This window comes from Numida meleagris, chromosome 1, assembly GCF_002078875.1.
Source record: "Numida meleagris isolate 19003 breed g44 Domestic line chromosome 1, NumMel1.0, whole genome shotgun sequence".
NCBI classification, from domain to species: Eukaryota; Metazoa; Chordata; class Aves; order Galliformes; family Numididae; genus Numida; species Numida meleagris.
The window spans coordinates 170,555,041-170,579,147 of record NC_034409.1 but is presented as its reverse complement, the minus strand read 5'-3'; the positions used below and the strand labels follow the sequence as shown (position 1 = coordinate 170,579,147).

At 41.6% G+C, this 24,107-nt stretch overlaps 1 protein-coding gene across 3 annotated transcripts in view; it reads right to left on the bottom strand.

Annotated features, from left to right (window-relative positions):
• Positions 1-23,865, bottom strand: part of DCLK1 (doublecortin like kinase 1) — a 239,558-nt gene extending 215,693 nt beyond the window's left edge. The window contains exons 1-3 of one of the 3 annotated variants that reach the window (XM_021377782.1): positions 22,199-23,865; positions 18,594-18,982; positions 6,618-6,964 (exon numbers count right to left, since the gene is read on the bottom strand). In XM_021377782.1, coding sequence (XP_021233457.1) covers positions 6,618-6,964; positions 18,594-18,969 — 723 coding nt within the window. In that variant the 5' untranslated portion in view covers positions 18,970-18,982; positions 22,199-23,865. The remainder of the gene's footprint in view (positions 1-6,617; positions 6,965-18,593; positions 18,983-22,198) is intronic. The other 2 variants (XM_021377773.1, XM_021377812.1) reach the window with 2 other exon arrangements.

The window sequence follows — 24,107 nt, the reverse complement described above, 5'->3', positions numbered from 1 at the left end:
AATTAATAAAGAGTTTCTCTTCTACATAGCATGAAAGCCAATCTAAAGTTTGCAGAAGACAGGATTTTCTCAATTTTCAAAGCAAGCTCACAGCACATACAGGATGCTAGTCAGCAGCCCTGGAAACTGCCATTGTGAGAGGGCTTTTAGAGACAGAGCAACATCATCATCCATCTCAGTTTAACAGGAACCAAAACTAGACAAATGAACACACAGTGTTTTCAATTAGGAATGTGCTTCTGTTCACTCCTTTACAGAAGGCTTTATTTGGTTAACAATTAAAACTGTTAGTCAACGTCATAATGTGACATCAAACCAGCCTGCTCAGAGTCGCATGGGCTCAAGGACTTATTGCAGCTCTCCTTCAACACCAGGGTAACTTCAATTGCCAGCAAACTGTCCATCCTACCATGTCTTTGTCCGATTTTAAACCAGATTTTGATTCTTTTCTTAATAAAGTCATTTTTCAAGGCAAGTCCATTTTTCTCAGCAGGAATCAAGGAAATCATTCAAGGTCTCCAGTGAGTATCACCACCTGCTGAGATGGGTAAGTTCCAGTCACTGATTTTTGCTTTTATTTTTCTGTTTATCATGTCTGCAAGAAGCATCCGTGGGCCTTTTCCCCTATTGAATGATGGCTATTTTTCCTCAACACGTCCCTCCCCCCAGTCAATTTCAAAAGGCCAAAGCCAGGAATTATTTATCTTCCAGAGAAATAAAAAAGGTGTTAATTAAATACACTGCCAACAGGAAAGAGGGAAAGTGAGGTGTATCAAAAGCTGGAAAAACACTCTTTGCTCTTGGAAAGCATCTTTGACAGCTACATAACACGGCAGTCCATCAGCATCTCTCTGATAGTACCCTAAACTTCATGTCTAAAATTAGGCACCATGGGTATTTTCCAAGGTTTATCCTCTAGCGTTTTAGACACTAGAATCCCTTTCAGAAAGAGCAGCATGTATACACAGCCTAAGCATAAGAGGTTTCAGCTCCCCACCTGAAACACCGCCGGAGGTAGTGCAATATTAATGTACCCCTTCAAAAACATAAGGGAAAGTTTCCCTAGCTGTTGCTTCCCTGATAAAACACTTGTGTGATTTGCAGATGCCATCTTCTTTAATATTGTTCTCCTGTTAATCAGCATCCACATAGCTACATCTTGCAGAGAACTCAGCATGGTTCTCCAGTCAATCAACACCACTCTGGCTGGTGGGAGCTGCAAGCCTCCAACAAAAGCAAGAATTTAGTTTCTGACCTCGAGAGGGGTCACACAGAAGATAAAATTGCACTTATTGTCCACATCTTTCAAAACAGGAATAATTTTAAGTTGTATACCTCTCAAGTGAATTGTAACTGCAGCTGAAGAATAAGTAAAATAACATGCACAACTAGTCACTCTTAAAATTAAATGCCTATTCTATAATAGGAATGGAATGAAAATTACAGAGCTCACACAAAACAAGTCATCTGCTGCAAATAAGTTTTGTTTTGCTTAATATTCATTTTTGTCTAGATTTTTCCATAACATACAGTATACAAACCTTAAGTAGAGAACGTCTTTCCCATGACTGATAGCTACCTTGATTTATGTAGGCTTTTGCGTATCAAAGACAATTCAAGTCTAGAGAAAGACATTTGAGATCTTTAATCCATCCTACTAAAGGGTAGATTTGTCTAAGAATTTACTATAGAATATAGACATTTTCACTAAGAATGTTCTACTTGTTAAGAATAAAACAATAAAAAAGTACATGCTCAGCTTAGCTGTAGATGCAAACAGTTGTTTTCTTTTTCTTGAGAAGTCATTTTCTTAAAGCATTAGTACTACTTCTTTACTGAAAACTAAGAAATTAAATACTTTTACAAACAGAATTCTACAGGAAAGAGAGTTTGTATGGTAAGATACTCCCCTTACAGCAGGCTTCCAAAAGAAAAAAAACAAAATCAACATGTTATACTAAATAAAGAAGCTTCAAGCATTCCAGCACTGTAATATTATTTCTTCCTGTAGTCACAAATTTTAATATGACTATTTTAACAGATTAGTGCAAAAGCTACTGATGGACTTGCTTCCCATTCCACCCTCTGCCTCTGACTTGTACATACTTCTATAACCTACGTCCTCAAGTACCAGTAGATATATTTCCCATTTGCAAAGGTAATGTTATTTGAACATACCTGGGTTTTTTTATTTTTATTTATTTTTAAAAACCACAGAATGACTTTCATTCTGCTATTTTTGCCACTGACCACTTGCCTGTCTGCAGTGAAATCCATTGCATAATGCATACACTGAAAAATAATTTGCATAACTGCAAATCATCTAGTTAAGGTAAACAAACCACCTGTTCAAATGAGTGTCCCATCATACTGCAGGTATTTGTTCTCCAAAAGCAGATGGAGGACTGCCAAGGTGATAAAGTGCTTTTGTCCAAACTTCAGCCTTCTTCTAAACATGCAAATTGTAAATACCTTGCACAAATACACACTACACCACTCCTTAAAGAAAAAAAAAAAAAGGCACTATTTCACATGGCTGTAATATGTAATATGTGATCTTCATTAACACTCTCCCATTTGGTTTTATTCTAGAAGTGCCTCATTATACGGAGACCAGAGAACTGAGCTTGCAGTACATCAACCTGGCTCCATCTCAAAGGGCAGCTCGCTTCACTAAAAACCAAACAGACACATTGCAGTCACAGGAAAGCAAGGCATATTTTAGCTATGAGAAAGCATTCCTTCCCTGCATAAGTACATGAGAATATTGAGAGTCAACACTTACAATGCCTTTTTAATGTACTTAAACAGCCTTTTAATCTAAAATATGGGTAATACTCACAGTAAGAGCACAGCCTCATGATCTGAATTCCTACAGGCAGCAATAAACCTACTCATTCTATTTTTGTTTTCCTTACACAGCAAAGTTGGCAAGAAGAAAATTTCAAGACCTCTTCCTGGACTGGTTTTAATTTTGGCCTGAGCTCATAAGGCCGTTAAACGCTTCTGAAAGTCCCACCTTCAAAGCTGTCAGTATCCTACAAGGAACTGATTCTTGCTCTTCCGTTAGAGTAAAAACATAGAATCATAGATTCATAGAATTAGCTAGGTTGGAAAAGACCTACAAGATCATCTAGTCCCGCCATCCACCTACCACCAATAACCCCACTAACTGCTTTCCCAATATTTCCAATTACCCCACAGTATTACTTTCTTGTACCAACAAATAAGTAAATAAATAAATAAATTGCATCTATTAAAAATGCACTATTTCTAAAATAGTGTATGCACAAAACCTATCCTTCCTTGAGATGCCAATAAGAATTTAACTAGAAGGGTATACTAAATGCTGGCCACTGACGTGCTACATGATCAGATTACAGTTGTATCTTTGTACTCCTTTTCTGCAAATTAAATTATACTCTAAAAGTTTCAGAAACCTTGAGGTCAAAATATGGCCTGATCTGAGCTACAAGGAAATGCAAATAAAGCACTAGCCACCCAGTTTGTAATAGAGAAATACATTTTAAATGAAACTAAACTACATGCATGAAAACCCTGCTACTCCAGCATTAAAAATAGAAAGGGCTATTACAGCATACCTATTTGATCAAGGTCCTCCATCCTCAGGAACAACCAAACAAGGCACAAAGCGTGCCAAAACTTACTACATTTTCCAAAATCAAGGAATAATTTTTGTGATGGAAAAAGCAATCAGACCACACAGAAGAACCTCCTTCCTACCATGTTACAACAACTTTGTCCAGGTATCAACTGTCCAAGTACCACCTCTGTCAAATTTCATAGGCCACCACTTAAATTCCTTTTAATAGAGCAAAATTATAGAGATACAAATCAAAATATTGCAACCAACCTGACTGTGAGAGGGAAAGCATTCAAGCTCAGTTATGGTCTGACTTTTGGGTGGTTCTGTGTGGAGCCGGGAGTTGAAAGAGACCCTTAAGGGTCTTTGACTTCAACTCAGAATATCCTATGATTCCACTCGGTGCTTAGCATCAGTTTGAGGCAACTGACTCATGTAGCCAATTACGACCTTAATTCCTACCGCTTCTGACTAGACCAAAGCATCTTATGACAGTGCCCAACAACTGTATGCACACCCAAGGTCCCACTTGCACAGATGACATATGGGACTTGCTCCACTTCTTGGCACTGATGGGCAATTCCAGCGTTGGTCTCATAAAATATTTCCCAAGAGAAGACTGAAGAGAACAGCCTTCCTTCCAAGCTACATTCTCAACAAATAATCCTAGAAGAGCTTTACCCTCTTATCCTTACAGTAAATTACTTTTCCTGGCTCAGAGCCTTAAGATTTTATTGCTTTTTAAGTTAGCGTTGAAAGATTTAATCACAGATTTGCTAGATTTAACCACTCAACCCAAGGTTTCCCAGAAACTTCCAGGCTTCAACAAGAGTTACAAGAGAAGTTCCCTACTATGAACACTACTGGAAAAAAAAAAGTAGGATTTACTATGGATTTCCTCCCAGTAATCATTCATAGCTTGTGTATAGCAATAAAGAAATCCATCATCATGCCCCCAACACCATCTGGGAGACCAGATTTTTGGCAGAGAAAAATGGAGCAGCAATTGCCCAGCAGCACAGGAAATCAATGGCTTCCCTGCGCAGGGGGAGCAACAGGCTGCTCCCACTGGCACAGGTCATTGATTTCCCTTTCTGCCAGCAAAGCTGCTTTGCATACTCAGGGAACAAAGTCTCCACTACATCAGTATGATGCACATCCCCAGTGGCAGGCAGCAAGTGATACAATTTAAGCAGGACAGAAAGGGAAGAAGCATGGAGACACCTGCCTCTCCGTAGAGCAGTTAGGCAATGAGTTTTGAGGCCATGAGTTTGAGACTGGGTTTTGGGCTGTGGGGTAGGTAACAAACACCCCGGAATACTGTTGATTTAAACTCATCTCAAATCCCTGGACTTGAAAAGGTATTCAAGTGAACTCTGACAACATGTCTGTCAGGAAAACCTGATCTTCCCTTCCTGCCCAGTAATAGAACAGCACTATTTATTTCTAGCAATTAAAGCTCTGAAACAGGTGTGAAGGTACTTTTTGATTTTAAGGACAATCATATACGGGAGTCTACAATACGTGACAGTCATATCAAGACAGTCACATCTCAACATAAGTTGAGAGCTGAAACACACTTCACCTTTGCTGCAAGCAAACTGAACTCCGCGTAGACATTTTTGCCCCAGGTCGGAGTTCCCAAAGAAGCCACAGTAATGGGATCATTAAAAGCATGTACACAGTCATCAAGAATGGAGCAACTGTCTGTAAATGGTGTCAGAGGTTACCAATACAAAACAGCAGATGGAAGGGATTTCTGGCCAGTCCAGACTTGGCCCTGATTTGAACCAGTGCTCCGAATAAGCAGCTTGTCCACTAACCAGCCATCTCTCAGATCAGAGGGTATTGCTGCAGTTGTTTCCAAAGCTATGCCCGCACACTGACCCCAGTAACTATAGACCTGTGAGGCTCACCACTGGATCTAGCTGGCAGAGTATTTACCTGCATCAAGCACATTTTGCAAGTCATCTGCTGATAGCTACACTGTTAGCTGTATCTAGGCTCAATGATTCATGGATAATCTGTAAAACAGAGTAGAAAATTCTTAGTTTCTCTAGCAGTTTCTAAGTGAGACCATTTGCTCATGTCTCTGCCACCATTCTATACCTATATCATGTCTTCAGATTAAAAGGTTACATTTGAAAATTCAAGTATCTTCCTTATTTCTCTAGAGTCATCCCTGCTCTAAATCAATTCAGGTCATGCTGAAATTAGTCTTGTCCTTCATCGTGTTAACCGCTTCTCCACTTTTGCTATAATTAATATACGTTCGTAGATAAATTACAAATAAAGTGAAAGACAAAAAAGAAGTAGGATTAGAGTTTAATATTTTTTTCTTGTCCTTTCCTCCCTGAGTTCAACAAGAAGCCTCTCAAAAAAATCTCATCATACCACAATTTAATTAGTCAGCAGAGACACTGCTTGAAGGTATTTCACAGAACATGTAACCTACAAGAGAATCCTTAACAGATGTGGCACCACAGTTAACTCTATTTGGTTTCCTGTGAGAGGCAAAAACCTCACATTTTCTAAGCCTTTCAGCTCTCTCTCTGTTCTAGCTGCAGTACGACTCAATTTGGCCATTCTGGAAAGCAGTAGGCCTGAATTTAGCGTGGTGGAATGTGTCTCCTCACTTTTCGATTTTACAGCTTAAGGAAAGGCAAATATAGTGACACAAAACTGCTGCAAGAAAAAGCAAGTTAACAGAACAAGCTTCTTTAAAATAACATCCTTCATCCTAGGTTTCTAACATGCACAGCCAACACCACATCATACTCTTGACTAACAGATTTAGAGCTATTACTTATCAAACAGCAAGACCATCACTGAGGCTAAGAAATGCTTCATGATATGTTCTTGAACTGATCACAGATCTTACATAATAAACAGTAGAAGACTTGATTCCAGATTCATTCCAGATAAAATTAACTGTCTACTTAAATACTATTATTTTCCTCCTGGAAAATTATCTTTTCTTTATGCTGAGAATGATTATGATGAAAATTCTTACCTGTTTTCCATCTAGTGTGTACAAGCGTTTAACCACCCCTGAATCGAGCTTGATGGCATCAGTTATATCAGTAAGAACCTGTTCAAATGAATGTGCTGTCTTCTTGTTAAGCAGAATCCGGACTGCCTTCCGTGGTTTCACTCCACTCCTGATGATTGTGACTAGTTTAGGCCTAATGAAATCCTTATTTTCTTTTGTATCTGGAGTACCTCCTTTAGCAGTGGCAAGAGACGGCACTGAACGAGAAGTAGAAGTTGTCTTAACATTCACTGACCAGTTTGGGTTTACATTCTTCGTGTACTCCAGCTTCTTGAAGGGTTCTATTGAACCACATACATAGCTTTCTCCTGCAGAAACAGAAGTGCCAGACCAGCAAGTCAGATTGGAGGGAGAAAAAAAAATAGGAAGGAAAAAAAAAAACAAATCCTTCTCAATTATTAAACATTTACTGTTATCACTCTTGATACACAGTGTGTAAGGCATTGACATCTTCCCTTCTCAGATGTTACAGACTAAGGTATCTTTCAAAGAATATTCATCAGCTTAACATTAAGAAAATGCTGTTATGAAAATAGGTTTTCTCTTCAGAAAGTGCTATCAGAAGTAGGGACTGCTACCATCAATAACCAGTGTTCACATCTAATCAGCTGTTCAGCCCCAGTCCATTTTCACAGTAGTCTACCAGCCTTCATGCTTCCTAACAAAACAGCAGGCCCCAAACACTTCAGAGGAAATAGTATGAAACATTATCAGAAACTATAGACTGTACATTACATTCAGTAAAAGGTAGGTGAAAACATCACAGGAAATTTTTAACATTTGATTATTTGAAGCTTTAAGTAACATAAAAATTAGGATATGTATACTCAAGAAATCTTATTATATTGTTCTATTGACTCCATGTATTATAAATGGGAAAAAGAAGGAAGAGAAATTACAGAGCTCCCCTCCCATCATAGTGGGAACCACATCTTAAAGAAAACCATAGTTTAAGGAAGAAAGTTGGTTATAATTCAGATTTCTATTGGAACATTATCTACAATGAAGTATTCTCAGCATTTCCACATGCACACTTTCTGGCTACATTATAGTCCCCCAGAAACAGCATAAGCACATCTTTATTCCTTAATCCATTTCAGCTGCGGGCTGTTGTGAAAAAGGCACCCATCTGCGTGCTCTCAGCCTCTCCCTTGTGCTTGACTGAGAGACTGCAGTGCCAGTTGCACTAGGTAAGTTGGACCAGCTTACTGAATTGATGGCACATAATAAAGAAAATACTTCAACACTGCAACAAACTGATCCAGCACACCCTCTGGTTGCAAGAGAGAGAAAAAAAATACTACAACAACAAACACATTAAAGAACATTAGAACAAGCAAGACCACACCTTCTGGCAACATGTAGTTAAACTGGATTACAAATAAAGCAAAATCCTATCCTGAACTATACCACAGAAACATCTGAGATGTTTCAATTCTTCTGAGTTCAACAGTTCAGAAAAGATATTTATGTTAGCAGCTTATCCCAAGGTATCCAAGTAAAAAAAAAAGAGTAAGATGTAGGGAGATGGGAGATGTACCTCCTATGCCAAACAGCACAGAAGGACAAAAGCCCCTCCACACACCAGAAAACAGACTTAAGGATCCTTACCCTATGTAATGAGAATTCACAGTTTAATTATTGCAAACAAGTATTTAGTTTCTTTTGTAGTTGTCAAAAGATTTCAGGGCCCTCAACTCCCCAGACATTGCAGCACACAAGAAAACAAAGAATGCTAGCAGATACACAAAACTACCACAGTTAAAACGGGGAAGGGAACATGAAGGGGAATCTTCCTAATATCCCAGGATGCAAAAGAGCTTCCAGTTTCCAGCTTCCATCATACCAACTCTACTAGCAGAGTTGGCACGATGCTCAAAGGTGGAACAGTAATAGCATGCTGCACAGTGATTACCAGAAAGCTACCTGAAGGGCTCCAAGAATGGGCCAAGGAACTTGGACCAACATGTGAAGATAAGCAAGGGAGCAGAAAAGATAAATGCAATGACAGTGTAACATCAAGAAGGAAGATTTTTGTTTTTCTTCCAGTGCTCTTTAAAAGCGGAATACAAAAAGCAGAACGAGAGATGAGGTAAAACATTCCAAAGTCTGCTAGTCATTGTGTAACTTCAACTTTTATCTGCACTTTGCAGTAACATCTTAAGCGTTAAGAAAGGAATCTTAGACAGAGTGCTCACGCTAACCTTTAGCCAAAGGTAAGCCCTTTCTTCTAACCATGACAGAAAATGATATATATCTGGTAACAACAGAACAAAAAGGCTTAGCAGCACTAATGATCCTGTAGTGATCAAACAAGACATGCTTTTTTAGCCAAGTCCCAGTCCAATATTTTTAACACTAGCTAAATAATATTTTGTAAAGAAAAAAAGTTAAAGGATCCTGCTATGGCACAAATAGGACTGTCCTCAATATGATAGTAACTGCTGCATAAAATACTTTGCTGAAGTAAAAAAAAAAATAATGATATATCTAGAAATGTTTAAACAAAATTTATCCTTGAGTTTGACACTTTCCTCCCCTTTGGGAGGAGGAAAAAAATAAGGGAAAAATCAGAGTTGTTTTCAGTCAGAATTATCAGAAGAAAGTGTTCAGTTTAATTGCATAAAATAAGGATTATTTCCTTATTAAAAGGAAATCCACTCTTCATATTAACACTCACTTCTTAAAGGGTAGGTGCATAAACAAATGGCCATACACTGCATACCCAGAAGATTTACATTAAGTTGATTAAGAACACTTTTGGTTCACTTTCTTGAAAGGACAGCATTTCACATGATTTGTAACATCTCTTTTATTTCAAGGTTAGCAGGCTTCTTTGTAATGTATAACAGCATGTCAGCTCTTAGCTACAAAACTAATTTTGTGTAAATGATCATAAAACACTCGCTGAAGCTGCGGGATTGTTTTAACATCAGATTGCTTTCCCCTTCTTCATTTCCAACAGAGCTATATTACACCAATAAAATATCTTCACCCAAGGGAAAAGTATCTGTTTCCCTTGAAGAGGCTCAAGTCTAGATACAGAATATCTCAGAGATTGAGTATCCAAACCCCTGTAAGATTAAATATCTGTAGTAATAGCTATCTTATACAAGAAAAAAAATAGACCTTTCCAACTGTGTTGCAACTTAAGATTGCTTAAGCCTCCAAGACTCTGCTTGAAGCACAAGAAAACTTGTGGTAGGTTGGCCAGGGACTGCAGCTGCCATTTGTGGGCATCCCTAAGGGTAAGACCTGGCAGAACGCAAACCGAACGGACAATAACCCACAGTCCTAAAAAGCACCTCACCTCAAAAATCAGTAAACTATGGATTATGGTGATATTCAGTAAATTTTGAGTACTCCTGATCCTAGGAACATTTAAATACAAGCTTAAATTTCCTGAACTTGGGACCCACGTTGACAGGAGCTAGAAATTTCAATGTCTAGATTAATCCTTTAGTATTCATGCTGCTTACGTATAGAGGAAACATCAGTAAAAAGGGCAAAAAGCCTACACCTTGGTTTTCATCCTCTCTTCCTTTTCATAGTTACCTTAAGAAGACTGCAAATAAGTTTCCCAGTGGGCACCAGTCCAATAACGCCACTCTGTGCATTTACTATTGCTTCCTCTAAAGTCTGTCCCAGGTGCTGTAATGAGAAGCCTGGGAGGTCTGTGGCTCGGCAGCCTGAACTGGAGCCTGGAAGAAAGCAGGCTCGCTGTAGTTAGGACAAGACTAAAACTAATAAAGTGATGATGCATTGTTTTTAATTTTTTGTAACCCCTGGCTACTGTTGCTACAGGCAACCACAGGGAAGACAGATGCTGGAGTCTGCTGACCAGAAGCAAAGGAGCTTACCGCAGCTCCAGAGCAACAACAACCCACAACTTCAAGGGGGTAACGGGACTAAAGAACCACCAACTCTCAATCCGGGTCAGGCCCTAGGACAACACACAGCTCACAAACATCAGCTTCAACTGACAACTGGAAGAAGGTGATATTCTGTACAGGAAATAATCTCTGAATGCTTGATTTGCAGGGGTCCTGGTAGATGAAAACATCAACATGAACCAGCAGTGTGCGCTTGCAGACTGGAAGGCCAAGAATATTCTGGGTTGCATCAGAAGAGGAGTGGCCAGCAGGGTGAGGGAGGCGATTGTCCCTCTCTACTCTGCCTTTTTGAGGCCCCATCTGGAGTACTGCATCCAGGTCTGGGGCTCCCAGCACAAGATGTGCTTTCGGAGAGGGCCCAGCAGAGGGCCACGAAGACGATCAGCGGGCTGGAGCACCTCTCCTATGAAGACAGGCTGAAGGAGCTGGGCTTGTTCAGTCTGGAGAAGGCTGTAAGGAGACCTTATTACAGCTTCCCAATTATAAACATGAGGGAAGTCAACTTTTTACACAGGTAGATAGTGATAGGGCAAGGGGGAATGGTTTTAAACTAAAGGAGGGAAGATTTAGATTAGATATTAGGGGAAAGTTTTACTCTGAGTCCAGAGTGGTGAGGTGCAGGAACAGCCTGCCCAGTGAGGTTGTGGATGCCCCATCCCTGGATGTGCTCAAGACCAGGCTGGATGGAGCCCTGGGCAACCTGATCTACTACATGATCTAGTGGCTGGCAACCCTGCCTGTGGCAGGGGTGTTGGAACTCGATGATCCTTGAGGTCCCTCCTAACCCAAGCCATTCTATGATTCTACTGAACAACACATTGGATTAGACAAAAGTATAGGAGACAGCCTACTTAAAATATCCATTAGACCACATTTCCCCAAGAGAAGGAAGTGAGCAGTTACCAGTGCAGTCTTTTGTCCCCGATAAAATTTTGACTCTCAATGTCAATAACCATTAGAAAAAGAAAGGAGAGATACCCAGCTGGTTTGGGACATCTAACATCTAGGAAAAAGAGTCATCACTAAACACTGAGAAGAATCCCTTTCCAGACAGCCTTCCTGATCCCTCACCTTCTCACAGCATCACTCTGAATGAAATGCACCCCACTTTAATCCTTTAAAAAGAAGATACACATTGTTTGTTTTCTGTTCTTGAAGCTGTAATCTCATAATTTAAGTTCTGCAAGCACTCAACACTTCAGAAATTCTAAGTAAAACAATTAAAATAAACCACAGTGTCTACAAACTAATCAGAAAGAGCTTGTCGTGCAGAAGAACTGATCCAAAACCACAATTTATACTTAAAAATAAACATCTACTACCTGTAGTTATACATCTGTTAAAATTCAACACAGTTGAACCACTAGAGCCATTAAACACTGAAGGATATTCTCATAGGTCACAACAGAACTTCATAACACGCTTCATGTATTAACATTATATATATGTATACACAAACATGTATGTGTTACACATGTGTTTGTGTATACATATATAATGTTACATATATGTATTACACATACAAATTAATGTATACAAGGTGGCTGCTGAAGAGACATTGCATCACTGTTTGTAAGCACTGATGCAAATGTTTGATCCTCTCTTTGGCATTTGGGCATCAGCAGTTAATTTGCTTTCTGGTAATGAGAATATTAGCAAACTGGAGAAAGACCAAGCCAATTTCTCTTAAAAAGGATGAGTCACGGTGCTTTTCTGTGCTAAAGGCAACCTGGCCCGAAATGGCTTCATACAGAAACCAGTTGGTATTAGGTGGAAACCCTGGAGAAGGAACAGAACAGTGGAATCAGAGATGAACACTTACCATTCATCAAGACTGACAATTTATTGAATATAGTCTTGATTCCTTGCAAAAGAGCAAAAACTAGGAAAAGAAAGTTCATCCACAAGACCACCAGTAGGGCAAAGTGCAGGAATCGCACTCTGGCAGTGAGACATCCTGGTGAGGATGTTTAGTGCAGCTGTCATTCACTGCAATTTGTTTTCCCAGTAGACTGGACAACAGATAGTTGAAGAGAACAGGGAAGGAGACCGGTACCTCCAGCACTCAGTGTATTAGGCACTTCTTCACTTCTGTTCCCTTGGTTTTGTATAAGCAAAAGACAGGAAGAATCTCTCAGGGGATGCGACAAGGAATTCAGACTATCCCCCATCATGAAGAGCAGATTGCAAAAGGAAGATGACCTGAACCAAATAAATTACTACTAGATAGCTCCCAGATGTGTTAGTTAATAGAGCAATAACCTACTTAAACTATATTACTGCTGCCTTGTCTTTCTTCGGTATCTGAAAAAATGCAACACGGCAAATGAGGTGGAGCATCGACACAAAGTATATCTGATCTGCCCATGCTCACCTACCAATCAGATGCACCAACAAACTTTAAATCAGGTCTCCTCAGATTTTTTTTTTTTTTTTTTTAAGGACTTTTTTGGCACATAGGTATTTCTGCTCAATTTGGAGTAAAAAAAAAAACAACCTTTTTTTCCACTTTGTAATCTAAAGGAAAAAAATAAAGATATATTTTCATCCCTATTTGCCCCCTTACTCCCTTCAATTCCTCAGTCTTGCTACAAGCAAGATAGGTCTTCTACACACTTTAAAGAATAACCAATTCTTCCAATAATTTGTTTAGGAAGACATAACTTGAATCAACTGGCTAACGGATTAACCTTCTCAAATTCATCTAATAAAATAATCAAATAGTGCCAAAACAGCCCTCTATCATTTATACAACAGGATTATTCAGCTGTTTGTTTATTAAACAATGTAAAGATTGCAGACATTTCTACCACAGGATCCAGTCCAAGTTTTACCCACTTTGATAGGCCTGGATCAAGTCTATGGCAAATATCCAGTATAAATGCAATCCCACAAACAAATGTCCACACAGATTCAGCTCTAGAAACATTTAAAGATACTTCACTATTATTAATTTGATTGCATACGCATATGAACCTTTCAATTCCCAGCCACTTAGGTATGCATGACTTAGAGGAAACAGGATTAGCTCCAGAATGCATCGCAGATCAGGTCAGTCAGCTCCTACACGCTGACCAGGCTGGGCTTCTCACCAGCACTGCTGGAGCAGGCAGCAGAGTTAATGAGGCAGCAGCAGCAACAGGCATGAGAGCAGAAAGCAGAGATGTGAGAAATGAGGCGACAATGAAAGCTACAAGACTCACATCCAAAGTAGTCAGGAAATCTCCCATTGCCCACGACCTCAGCTAGTAAACACTGCTTTTTGAACCCTCCACAGGAAGCTTCTCTGCTGCATCAAATACAAACCACCCGCCTCCTCCTCTTGCCAGGGCCTTTCCCTCAATCCTTACATCATTCACTACCTCCTCTGCCACTCCAGTGAGATTTCTACCTCCTAAGAACCCTTAGCCAGTGACAGCCACTACCAGATTTCCAACCTGGTACATTTGTGCTCTTTCAAACTGCTCCTTCAATTAGGATCACAGCCGTGAGATAAACCTTCAACAGACTCATTTTTGTTTTTCAGATTATTACTTCAAATTAATGATTAGATCTATGCAAAAAGGGCATATACTCATACAAATCTTTACAATAGTTTGTCACACACCAGGATTGGGGGTGCTGCCATTACTGTTTCCCAGTACTCTCTCACTTATCTTGTGGTCTGGGGCTTTTTGGTTAGTCTCTGCCAGTGCTCCACTGCAGGCTTCATCTTCTGTGGTAGGTATTGTGGAAACAGAAAACAATTGATTCTGGTTCATACCCAAGGCTCTGAGGTAATATTATAATTAAAATTAATGAGAAAGGGATGCAATTCTGGCTATGGATTGATTCTGTGGTCTTTGTTTCACAAAGCAGGACCCCCAAGAGTAAAAACTGTACATAATACTCTGTGTTTCAAATGTATCCTGCTCATACTCAACTATTACTGTTCTTATCACCCTGTTCAATGGTAATTTCTTGGGTAAAGAGCCATCAGAGCACCTCCATCTGCAGCTTTAAGGATGATAAACTTTTGGAAAAGCAAAGGAATTCAGTCTTTCCTTTAGACTTTGTTTTCAGCTACACAATTTAGCCTTAAAAGGAGCTATTGTTTTTCCATGCTCTGATTGCTTACCATACCTAAAGGATGAAGACATTTTACATTCTGAAACCATTTTGTAAAGGTAAGAGGGCCCTGAACATCAGGTCTAGCAAAAAGATGTTAACCTAAATCCATGACATTCTTTACCTCATCTAAGGTGAGGGAAGCTGCAGAGCATGCAAAACTTTTTACAACAGTAGATATCCCCTGTTATCAAAGTCCAACAAAGCTCAAATACCACAAGTCTTAAAAAAATAAAAAAATATGCCTCCTCCCCCACCCCATCACCACCCACACACACAAAAAAAGACTCTGGGGAGTCATTTTAAAGTAAAAGCTGGACACGTCCATGCACCTCAGAATAACATACAGCACTAGTATAGAATCACAGAATCATAGAATTAGCTAGGTTGGAAAAGACCTCCAAGATCATCCAGTCCAACCATCCACCTACCACCAATAATCCCACTAAACCACGTCTCTCAACGCTATACCTAAATGTTTCTTGAACACCTCCAGGGACGGTGACTCAACCACCTCCCTGGGCAGCCCATTCCAGCACCTGACCACTCTTTCAGAAAAGTAGTATTTCCTAATGTCCAGCCTAAATCTCCCCTGGCGCAACTTGAGGCCATTCCCCCCCGTCCTGTCACTAGTTACAAGAGAGAAGAGGCTGACCCCCAGCTCACTACAACCTCCCTTCAGGTAGTTATAGAGAGTGATAAGGTCCCCCCCGAGCCTCCTCTTCTCCAGACTGTACTCTCATACCAGTCCTGAGTTGTATGCAGGATAGAACTAAATACTACTGAAGCAAAACAGCTCCTTTACACAGTCTTTGCTCCTTTGGGACCATCCTTCGTGCAGTTCTATAGATTTAGCTCTGGGATGAGAGGCAGTGGCAGTGCTGTTTTTCCAAGGAGCCAGGTGATTCTCTTTGTTCACCCTCCCATATGGGACGGTAGAAGTAGAGTAACTGTCTCACAGGCATAAGTGTCAATCTCCAAACCAAGTCTTTACATATTTACCCTACAATGCAATCACCAACTCAGCACCCACTAAAATACATTAAGAAATAATGACCAGTATCTAAATTCCTAACACTCATGAAATTAATTCATATAGTAAGGGAATAGCCTCATCATGAAGAAAGTAACACTTCGTTTTTGAATAGTTTGAGCACAAATTTCATGTGACAAGGAAAAAAAAATTAAGCAATTTTCCAGCTATTTAAACACAAAGCACAACTTCAAGCTAATTAATGCTTTACCAGACTAGCCAAACTCTAATAAATTTGTACGATAGAGTGGAAGTAGCTTTCATAAAAACCACAACCAAGCTAATATGTGAACCTGTACTGTAAAGTACAGCTTTATGAGGGAATCAGAACAAAATAAACCATCTTACAGTTTTATACAAATAGACAGGAAGCTCCGTTTAGATGGAATACGGATATAGCTCATTACTTGCACGTAAAAATTAACTTCTGTAAATTCCAGTGTCAACAGCACAATAAGACTGTCCAACGTGAGCTATACACGGGAAGAGAGGATGTATTCATTGTAAAAGTAAGGAATTAAGTTCCAGAGAACAAAGAAATACCAAAGGCCTTCTTTACAGTGAAACTTAACTGGTACTGCTATTCACTTTGACTGATTTATAAGTAACAGTATTATTCTCTAGGATGCCAAAATAAACCAATTTTATAGGCTCATAAAATCATAGAATGGTCTAGGTTGGGAGGGACCTCAAAGATCATCTAGTTCCAACCCCTCTGCCACACACAGAGTTGCCAACTACTAAATCAGGCACTAGATCAGGCTGCCCAGGGCCCCATCCAACCTGGCCTTGAACAGCTCCAAGGACGGGGCACCCACAGCTTCTCTGGGCAGCCTGTTCCTGCAACTTATCACTCTCTCAGTGAAAAACTTCCCCCTAACATATAATCTACATCTCTCCTGTTTTAGTTTAAAACCATTCCTCCTTGTCCTAGCATAGTCAGACCACGTAAAAAAGACATTATCCTTCTTGTTTATAAGCTCCCTTCAAGTATCGGAAGGCTGCAATGAGGTCTCCTCAGAGTCTTCTCTTTTCCAGACTGAACAAGCCCAGATCCTTCAGCCTGTCTTCGTAGGAAAGGTGCTCCAGCCCTCTGATCATCTTTGTGGCCCTCCTCTGGACCCTCCCTAAAAGCACATCTTTCTTGTGTTGGGGGGCCAGATCTGGATGCACAGTACTCCAGATGGGGCCTCAGAAAAGCAGAGCAGAGAGGGACAATCACCTTCCTCACTCTGCTGACCACTCCTCTTCTGATGGAACCCAGAATACTCTTGGCCTTCCAGGCTGCAAATGCACACTGCTGGCTCATGTTGAGTTTTTCATCTACCAGGACCCCTCAGTCCTTCTTGCTCTCAATGACTTGCTGAATTTATTTCTTAATTCAGTTCTTCCTTTTAACAGCTGGTTATGACTGACACCAGAGGCTGTGCGAATCCATAGTAATATCATTGATACTTGCTTCTTGATGAGCATACGAATCAAATAAGTGCCATACACAAACACTATTTTTAAACAGATGTTGATTAATATTGGTCTTTCCTTCCAGCAATTTTCTCCACCAATTAAATACCACCCTGAAAAATACATTTCTAATTCTGCCCTGGAATTCATAACATGGATCTTAAGACCAGTTTCCTTTCCATTTTACTAGAACCATGGACCTAAACCCAAGAAACCCTTACTTCACATAGGCAATCTCATACTCCAGTTTTCCCTCTGATCATCTTGGAGTTGTTCTCTACTTTGCTTTTTAGGAAGGGAGGATTATGAAGTATACGCTCTTTGCAAAACTTCTGCTTAAGAAGCTTTCCTCTGCTATGATATCCAAAGGAGGCAACCGAACAGTGATTGAACACTATTCAGGGGATCTGCTCCTTTGATTGGAACCTTATTCAGCATTCTTCTTCCCTTCACAAATTAGTGTTCTTCTGATCCTTTCATTACACCCTGACACTGCGAGTTCTCTCATTCTATGCTAAAAATGAAAAATGTGAAGAAATTACAAACTCTGTTACAACTCTAAATTGGCTCCCCAGCAGCTGTATGTCCATGCACTAGCTTACAAGTTTGCCTGAGGCACCCTGAGGCCAAGACAGCATGGAAGCAACAAGAAAACCATAGTTGTTTGGCCTTTATTTTCTCTGAATGCAGCCAAGGATCTGCACTTTTGACTTTACAGATAAAAACACGAGCTCAGTTATGCCTACATACTAGATAAATGCTTTCAGGCCTTCTACATCTTCATGTTTTATACTAAGAGCTACTGTTTACAAACATGAAAAGAAATCTGCTGCAAGCCAGAAGCACTTAGGATGCCAATGGATCAGGAAAGGAAAAAAAAAAAAAAAACCAACTTTTTTCTCCTGTCCTGTTTAACTCTATTTAGATCATCCACCCCTGCTAAACCAGAGCTACAACATTAGTCTCTGAAAGGTTGTCTGCATTTATTCCACTCCATGAGTGGAGGGTACTTTATTTAACGCATATTCCTTTGTAAGGAAAAGTTGGAGAATTGACTTTAATGTAGAGGTGAAAATATCCACTGATGAAACTTATGAAAGTGGGCACCACAGATCTTGTCATGCATAACTGACTAAATTCTCATAGCTATTTTTCAATATGCAAGTTCAGAAGAAGGAGCAGATGTGGCCTTCAAGATCTATGGCTATGAAGACCACTCTAAAAAAAAAACTGAAAGCTTAGACACTTTCAACAAGAGGGAAATAAGTAGCAAGGCAAGTATATTTCAAGGCACAACTTAAGAAATTCACAGTTTTAGTTATACAGCTGAAGATCCTTTCCCCATCAGTAGGTACAACACCATTACCTACTTGCAGAACATTTAACAGATTGGACAAACACTGGCTCAAACAAAACTTTACAATTCCAGTTCTTATTGCTCACCTTCTACTAGCTGGTCCAAGGAGGAAATCTTTTTGGAGCCATCGATTGTGTAGATTGTTCTCACTCCCTGGGGCAGATTCACATTGTCAGACAGAGTTCGGGTCAGATCAGCCAGCAGAGCTTCGAAAGATCTAAACCGGTCAGGGGAAATGGCATATACAATCCCTTTGAAATACCGGTCTCCATTGCGATAGAAACGAACTTTCTTGGCTTTCTTCTCAGAACTCAGGGTCTGTAGAGTACGGGTTCGGTAAAAGCTGCAGTGGGCACTGTGGGTAGGGCTGGGCAAGCCATTTACCCGGGACCCTCGGCCATACCGCTGCGCTTTATCACGCTCATCAAAATGCTCCAGCTCCATATCTCTCCCAAATGACATCTTGAAGTTCAATCTAAGGGATGTACAAGAAAAGAGAAGAGGTTGAACAACTTACATACACATTTTAGGGGAGCTCACTTTCATACATCATGTTATATACAAGACAGATACAGATGACTACTTTCCAGACTGAGAAAAATGCTTGAATGCAGGCATGCTACATTCACATGCTCATTTTACAGCCCTCCTGTCATGTCATAAAAACTGGTTTATAAGTTAGGCTTTTATATGCCCCAGAAACACCACTCAGGAAACCAACTGCCAGCAATACACAAACAGTAAAGTTTATTCAGTAAGAGCTCTGAAAATGAGGTAGCAAAGCAGGGCTACTGGAAAAGAACAAATGGGTCAGCTTTCTACCTTTTCCTCATCTTATATTCAGGCGATATTTGAGTCCAGTCTACCTTCTAGACCATTTGACCCCACTATATTGTTTGTTCCATCCGTGATCTCAAAAGGTGTCACTTGAAAACGCAGTAATTGCTTACTGCTTGGCAACAAGTAAGAGCTCCTCAGAGGAGCAGATGTTGCAGGTTGGTGATTAGAATCAGAGCTATCAATACCAGTAATGTGACTTGGTGGGTCAAGCCCACTGTTAAAACGCTTTTGCTTATTCCAGCCGCTTACTTCAGTTGTCTTTGTGCAAACACTTTGCATACTCCGAACCAACAGAAGTGCTCAAACGTCATAAAATAAAGAAAAAAAAATAAAAGATAGAAGGTAAAAGAGGAGTCACAAAGCTAGTATTATTCAAAGAGCAAGCTACTTTTGTGCTTAACAATACTTCTTGAAAATTTTGTAAAAGTCCTAGCACTAGCATTCAAGTTGCTTGCTGGCAACAGCTTCTTTTGCCAAGAAGACTATCACTGGAATGATAAATTCAGTGTTGATGGCAAACCAGCAATTAGCATCACCCATGCTCAACAGTGGCAAAGAGCTCTCTGTTCTGGTCAAAATGCTCCCAGTTGTTCAATATAAGTTCACATAAATGGAAGTTCACTTTTTCAGAAACGAAATCAAAGAGGCATTTACTTGCTTTCCTTTTTATGAGCGACACAAGACTAAATACTACAGGTTGCACATTAATCTTCATAAATAATTTTAAGTATGAAAAAATAAAACAACCAAAAGATCATTAGGTTTCAGACACATTTCTTCCAGTTTAATAGTCACCTAAATTTGCAGTTCTCTGCAGAACAGCAAAGCACAGAAAGTTTATTTATAGCACAGATACACAGACCTAATTTAGAAGTGGTCTCTCTCATTGATTTCCAATAAAATGGAAAAAAAAAAAAAACAACAGCAAGCACAAGCTTTGTTTAAACCACTTATAATTGTATGTCCTTTAAAAAAAGTAACATCCAGTCCTGCTCAAAAGCAGTAGGAGCAAACAGTGGGAGCAAACACAGAAAGACTTACAGATGCTCTTAAGCTTACACAAGCTAGCACTAAAACAGTGATTATAGAGCTGGACTTTGATGCTGCAAAACTGTAGGGAATGTGCTCCACAACTTTTCTGAGCTCTTCACGTGCTTGACCAGAACCAGAACCTAAAGCCAACCACTGCAAGCACAGGGTCTTGGAAATTACTTACCCTGGCTGGGGACAGCTCGTAACTTATTCTGCTCTATAGACACAGCATCACAGGCTCGTGCGTACATGGAAGATTTATATTTGTAACACTTCTAAAGCTACCAATAGTGCATGTGTGTATATGTACACATGCACACGCAGTACGTATGTATGTGTGCATATATAAAATGTGTACGCATATACATACACAACAAAATTTACTGTATGTGAATGTATGTGCATATATATATACACATTCATATGTGTACATGTATGTATATACACATAGACAAAACCATACAGATATAAATATGAATAGATATATATATACGAACAGAAAAATAATCTACCTTTCCCCTCATCAGTAATATATATACACCACTTCAACTCACAGAACAAGAAATTCACCATAGCATTTCACTGACAGTTCCCTATGGGTTAAATACTAAATATGATTTAATGGCCACAGCTTAGGATCAAGAGTATATTCCACAACATCTCCATGTTAAAAAAAAAAAAAAAAAAGTTGTTCTACTCCATTTTCAATGCCAGGGAGAAGCTATTTAGTCAGATTTACACAATCTCAGAACTCACAATTCAAAAACTGTATCTGGGAAGCAATACCACTGATAGAAGAAATGGGTTTTCCTTAGGGCTGCTGTTTCATTTGCTCGATTCACCTCACACACACGCACAAAAACAAAACTAAACAAAAAAAAAAGGAAAAATAAGTTGCATGAAGACACAGTCTTTTAAAAGATAATTATGGAGTATGGGGGAGAGAAGTGTGAGCCGCTGCCCTTCCTTCCGCACGCTTATGCTCTAATCAATAATGGCTGTAATTCCCAATTACGTCCTTTAGAACAGAAACCGAGCTCCTGGAACGACACGGTGCTGCTGCTAATTACAGCAAAGCGCGTGCAAACCACAAGGTCGGAGCAGACAAAGAAATTCTAAATAACTGGATCCGATGTCTCAGCTCGTGCACACACACGTACTTACATACGGATATATAGGAACAGAGGGACACACCCCAGCACATCGCCGTGCCCAGCACTCAGCGCATCCACCCGTTAGCGAACCGCGTCCAGCCGAAGGAGCGCCGAGTGCAGGTGTGGGTGCCTCCATCGTGCACACACACACACACACACACACACACACACACACACGATGGAACACACATCATACAGCGATGTGACCGGGAGCCGGCAACCATGCCCCCGACGATGAGGAGCAGATCGACCGCTCAGTCGCTGCAAAAAGATATACATATATATACATATATAAGGACACAAGCGATACCAGCTTAACAAACACAGATACCCCGCAGCGTTGGGGAAACGCCTGTGAAACGCACTGAGGAAACCTCGTGAGAGGCACGGAACACCCAGCCGTGCCGCAACGTCAGCCCCCCGCTGACAGAACCGCGGCCGGCCGCGCTGCCCCGACGCCGGGCAGCACCTGACGCGCTCCCCAGCGCCGCTGCCCCGAGGCCCGCAGCGGGAAGTGCCGCTGCCCGCGCTGCCGCCGAGCGCCGCGCCGCAGCGAGCGGAGGCCGCCGCCCCACACAATGGGCACAGGTGCACCGCGCCGCTGCGGGCGCCCGACCAACGACCGCGCCCCATCGGCCGCCCCGCCGCAGACCCCCGGCCCTTACCTGCTGTCCGCAGCCCGGCGAGCGCTTCTCCCTCGTTCGGAGCTGCCGGCGGGGCGAGCTGGGAAGGCGGCGGCGGCGGGGCGAGCTGGGAAGAGGCTGAGGAGCGGTAGCTCCCTCCCTCCCCCCCCGGCGACCACCCGGCTGCGATCGCAGGAGCTGCCGCAGAAAGCGGCTCGGATGCCTTTGTTACGCCTCCCCCGGCTGGAGAGCGCTGCTGGGGAGCCCGGACTGCAGCTGCTTCGCCTTTCTGCTGCTGCTGCCGATTGCAGTGATTTGCATTAGCCCGGCCCTCATTGAAATGCGGCTCTTCACACCAGCCTCTCCCGGCGCTCTCTCCAGAGGGCGGCACCGCCGTTCTCTCCCCCTCTCTCTTTCTCGCTCCCTCCCTTTCCCGGGCACAGCGGGCCTGGCCGGGCCGGGACTCGCTGGGGCGCTCGCTTACTCGCCCGCCCTGAGGTGATTTGTCCCCGCACCGCGGGTCGCCGCCCGCCCGCCGCCTCCCTCAGCCTCCGGGGAGCTCCGGGGGATGAGAGCCGTGCCTCTGTGAGGCCCTGGACCCCGGAATGCCTTTGAAAGCATTTTTTATCAAAAATGTCACTGGGCATCCCCAAAAGGTTTGCCTGATCACGAAGTGCTGAGAGTCCACGCAGTCACTGGGGCCCCGTGGCAGGACCTGTGTGCACCAGGTGGGGGCGGCGTGGAATTTGGGCACTAACATTGGAGCCAGGCTTCCTCACACCACTCGCGTTGTTGCTGGCTGGCCCCAAAGGGCACGAACCTCCACAGATCATACAGTTCTTATGCTTAAATTTCCCAGAGGATGTATTTGACCAAAGGCGTCTCAGACTTCATCTGACGGACTCTCCCCTCAGGTCTTGGACCACATACACAAAATCAGCTTACGCAAAAATTCAGTCATAACTGATGTTTCCCCTCAAAGGCTTGGGTATTCTTGGTGTTCATATAGAATAGTGTCATAGAGTATCCTGAGCTGGAAGGGACCCACCAGGATCATCACGTCCAACGCCTGACTCCTCACAGGGCTACCTGAAAATTAAGCTATATTTCTGACAGCACTGTCCAAATGCTCCTTGAACTCTGGCAGCTTGGGGCCATGACCACTGTCCTGTGGAGCCTGTTCCTTGCCCACTGCCCTCTGGTGAGGAGTCTTTTCCTAACATCCAGCCTGACCCTCACAGGTAAGAACATTCTCAAGGTGAAGGATTTGTTTTGCTTTCCTCTGTGCAACAAAGAATTTAACTCTCTTCTGCTTGCCAGGTAAACAGCACATATAGTCCAGGGGGACATGGAAGGAAACAAAACACTGTCTGTCCCTTCTGTTCAAGCTGCTCCACTTTGCCCTCTGAAAGAATTAAAAATGCATTAGACCAGAGAGAGGGAATTAGTCTGCAAACTAGTGGTTATGGCACTTGGTCAGGAAGGACAAAAGATGCCTTTGTGTGCCTGTATTGGAGACCTTTTCTGTGTCTTATATCCATAAATCCAGAAAAAATCAGTGGATTGGGACTTCAGCCCAGGGTGCCCTGCTCCCAGTGAAGGTCTTTCATCATGACAGAGATTCCTGCTTCATCTTTCTCTTTGGGTCAGCACCTCCTTCAGCCTATAAAAACTGTATAGGCTCAAAAGAAGCAGAGAATGGAGCACTCCTTCCATATTCCCCTAGAACAGTCCTTAGACAGTCTCTTGGGAGATAGGAGATTTCCTGATGGAGAAAAATTCATTGTTGCTCTGTCTTCAACATCCTGGAGGGCTTCTTTAATAACGAAAGTAATGCAGAGAGCAGAAGTAGCAGTATTCTGTCTACGCTTCCAGTTCCCTTAGTTTTGAAAGAGAGATGAGCACCTAAAACCTTCAGGAGCACCTTTGCTTGAAGGAGTATGAGCAACAA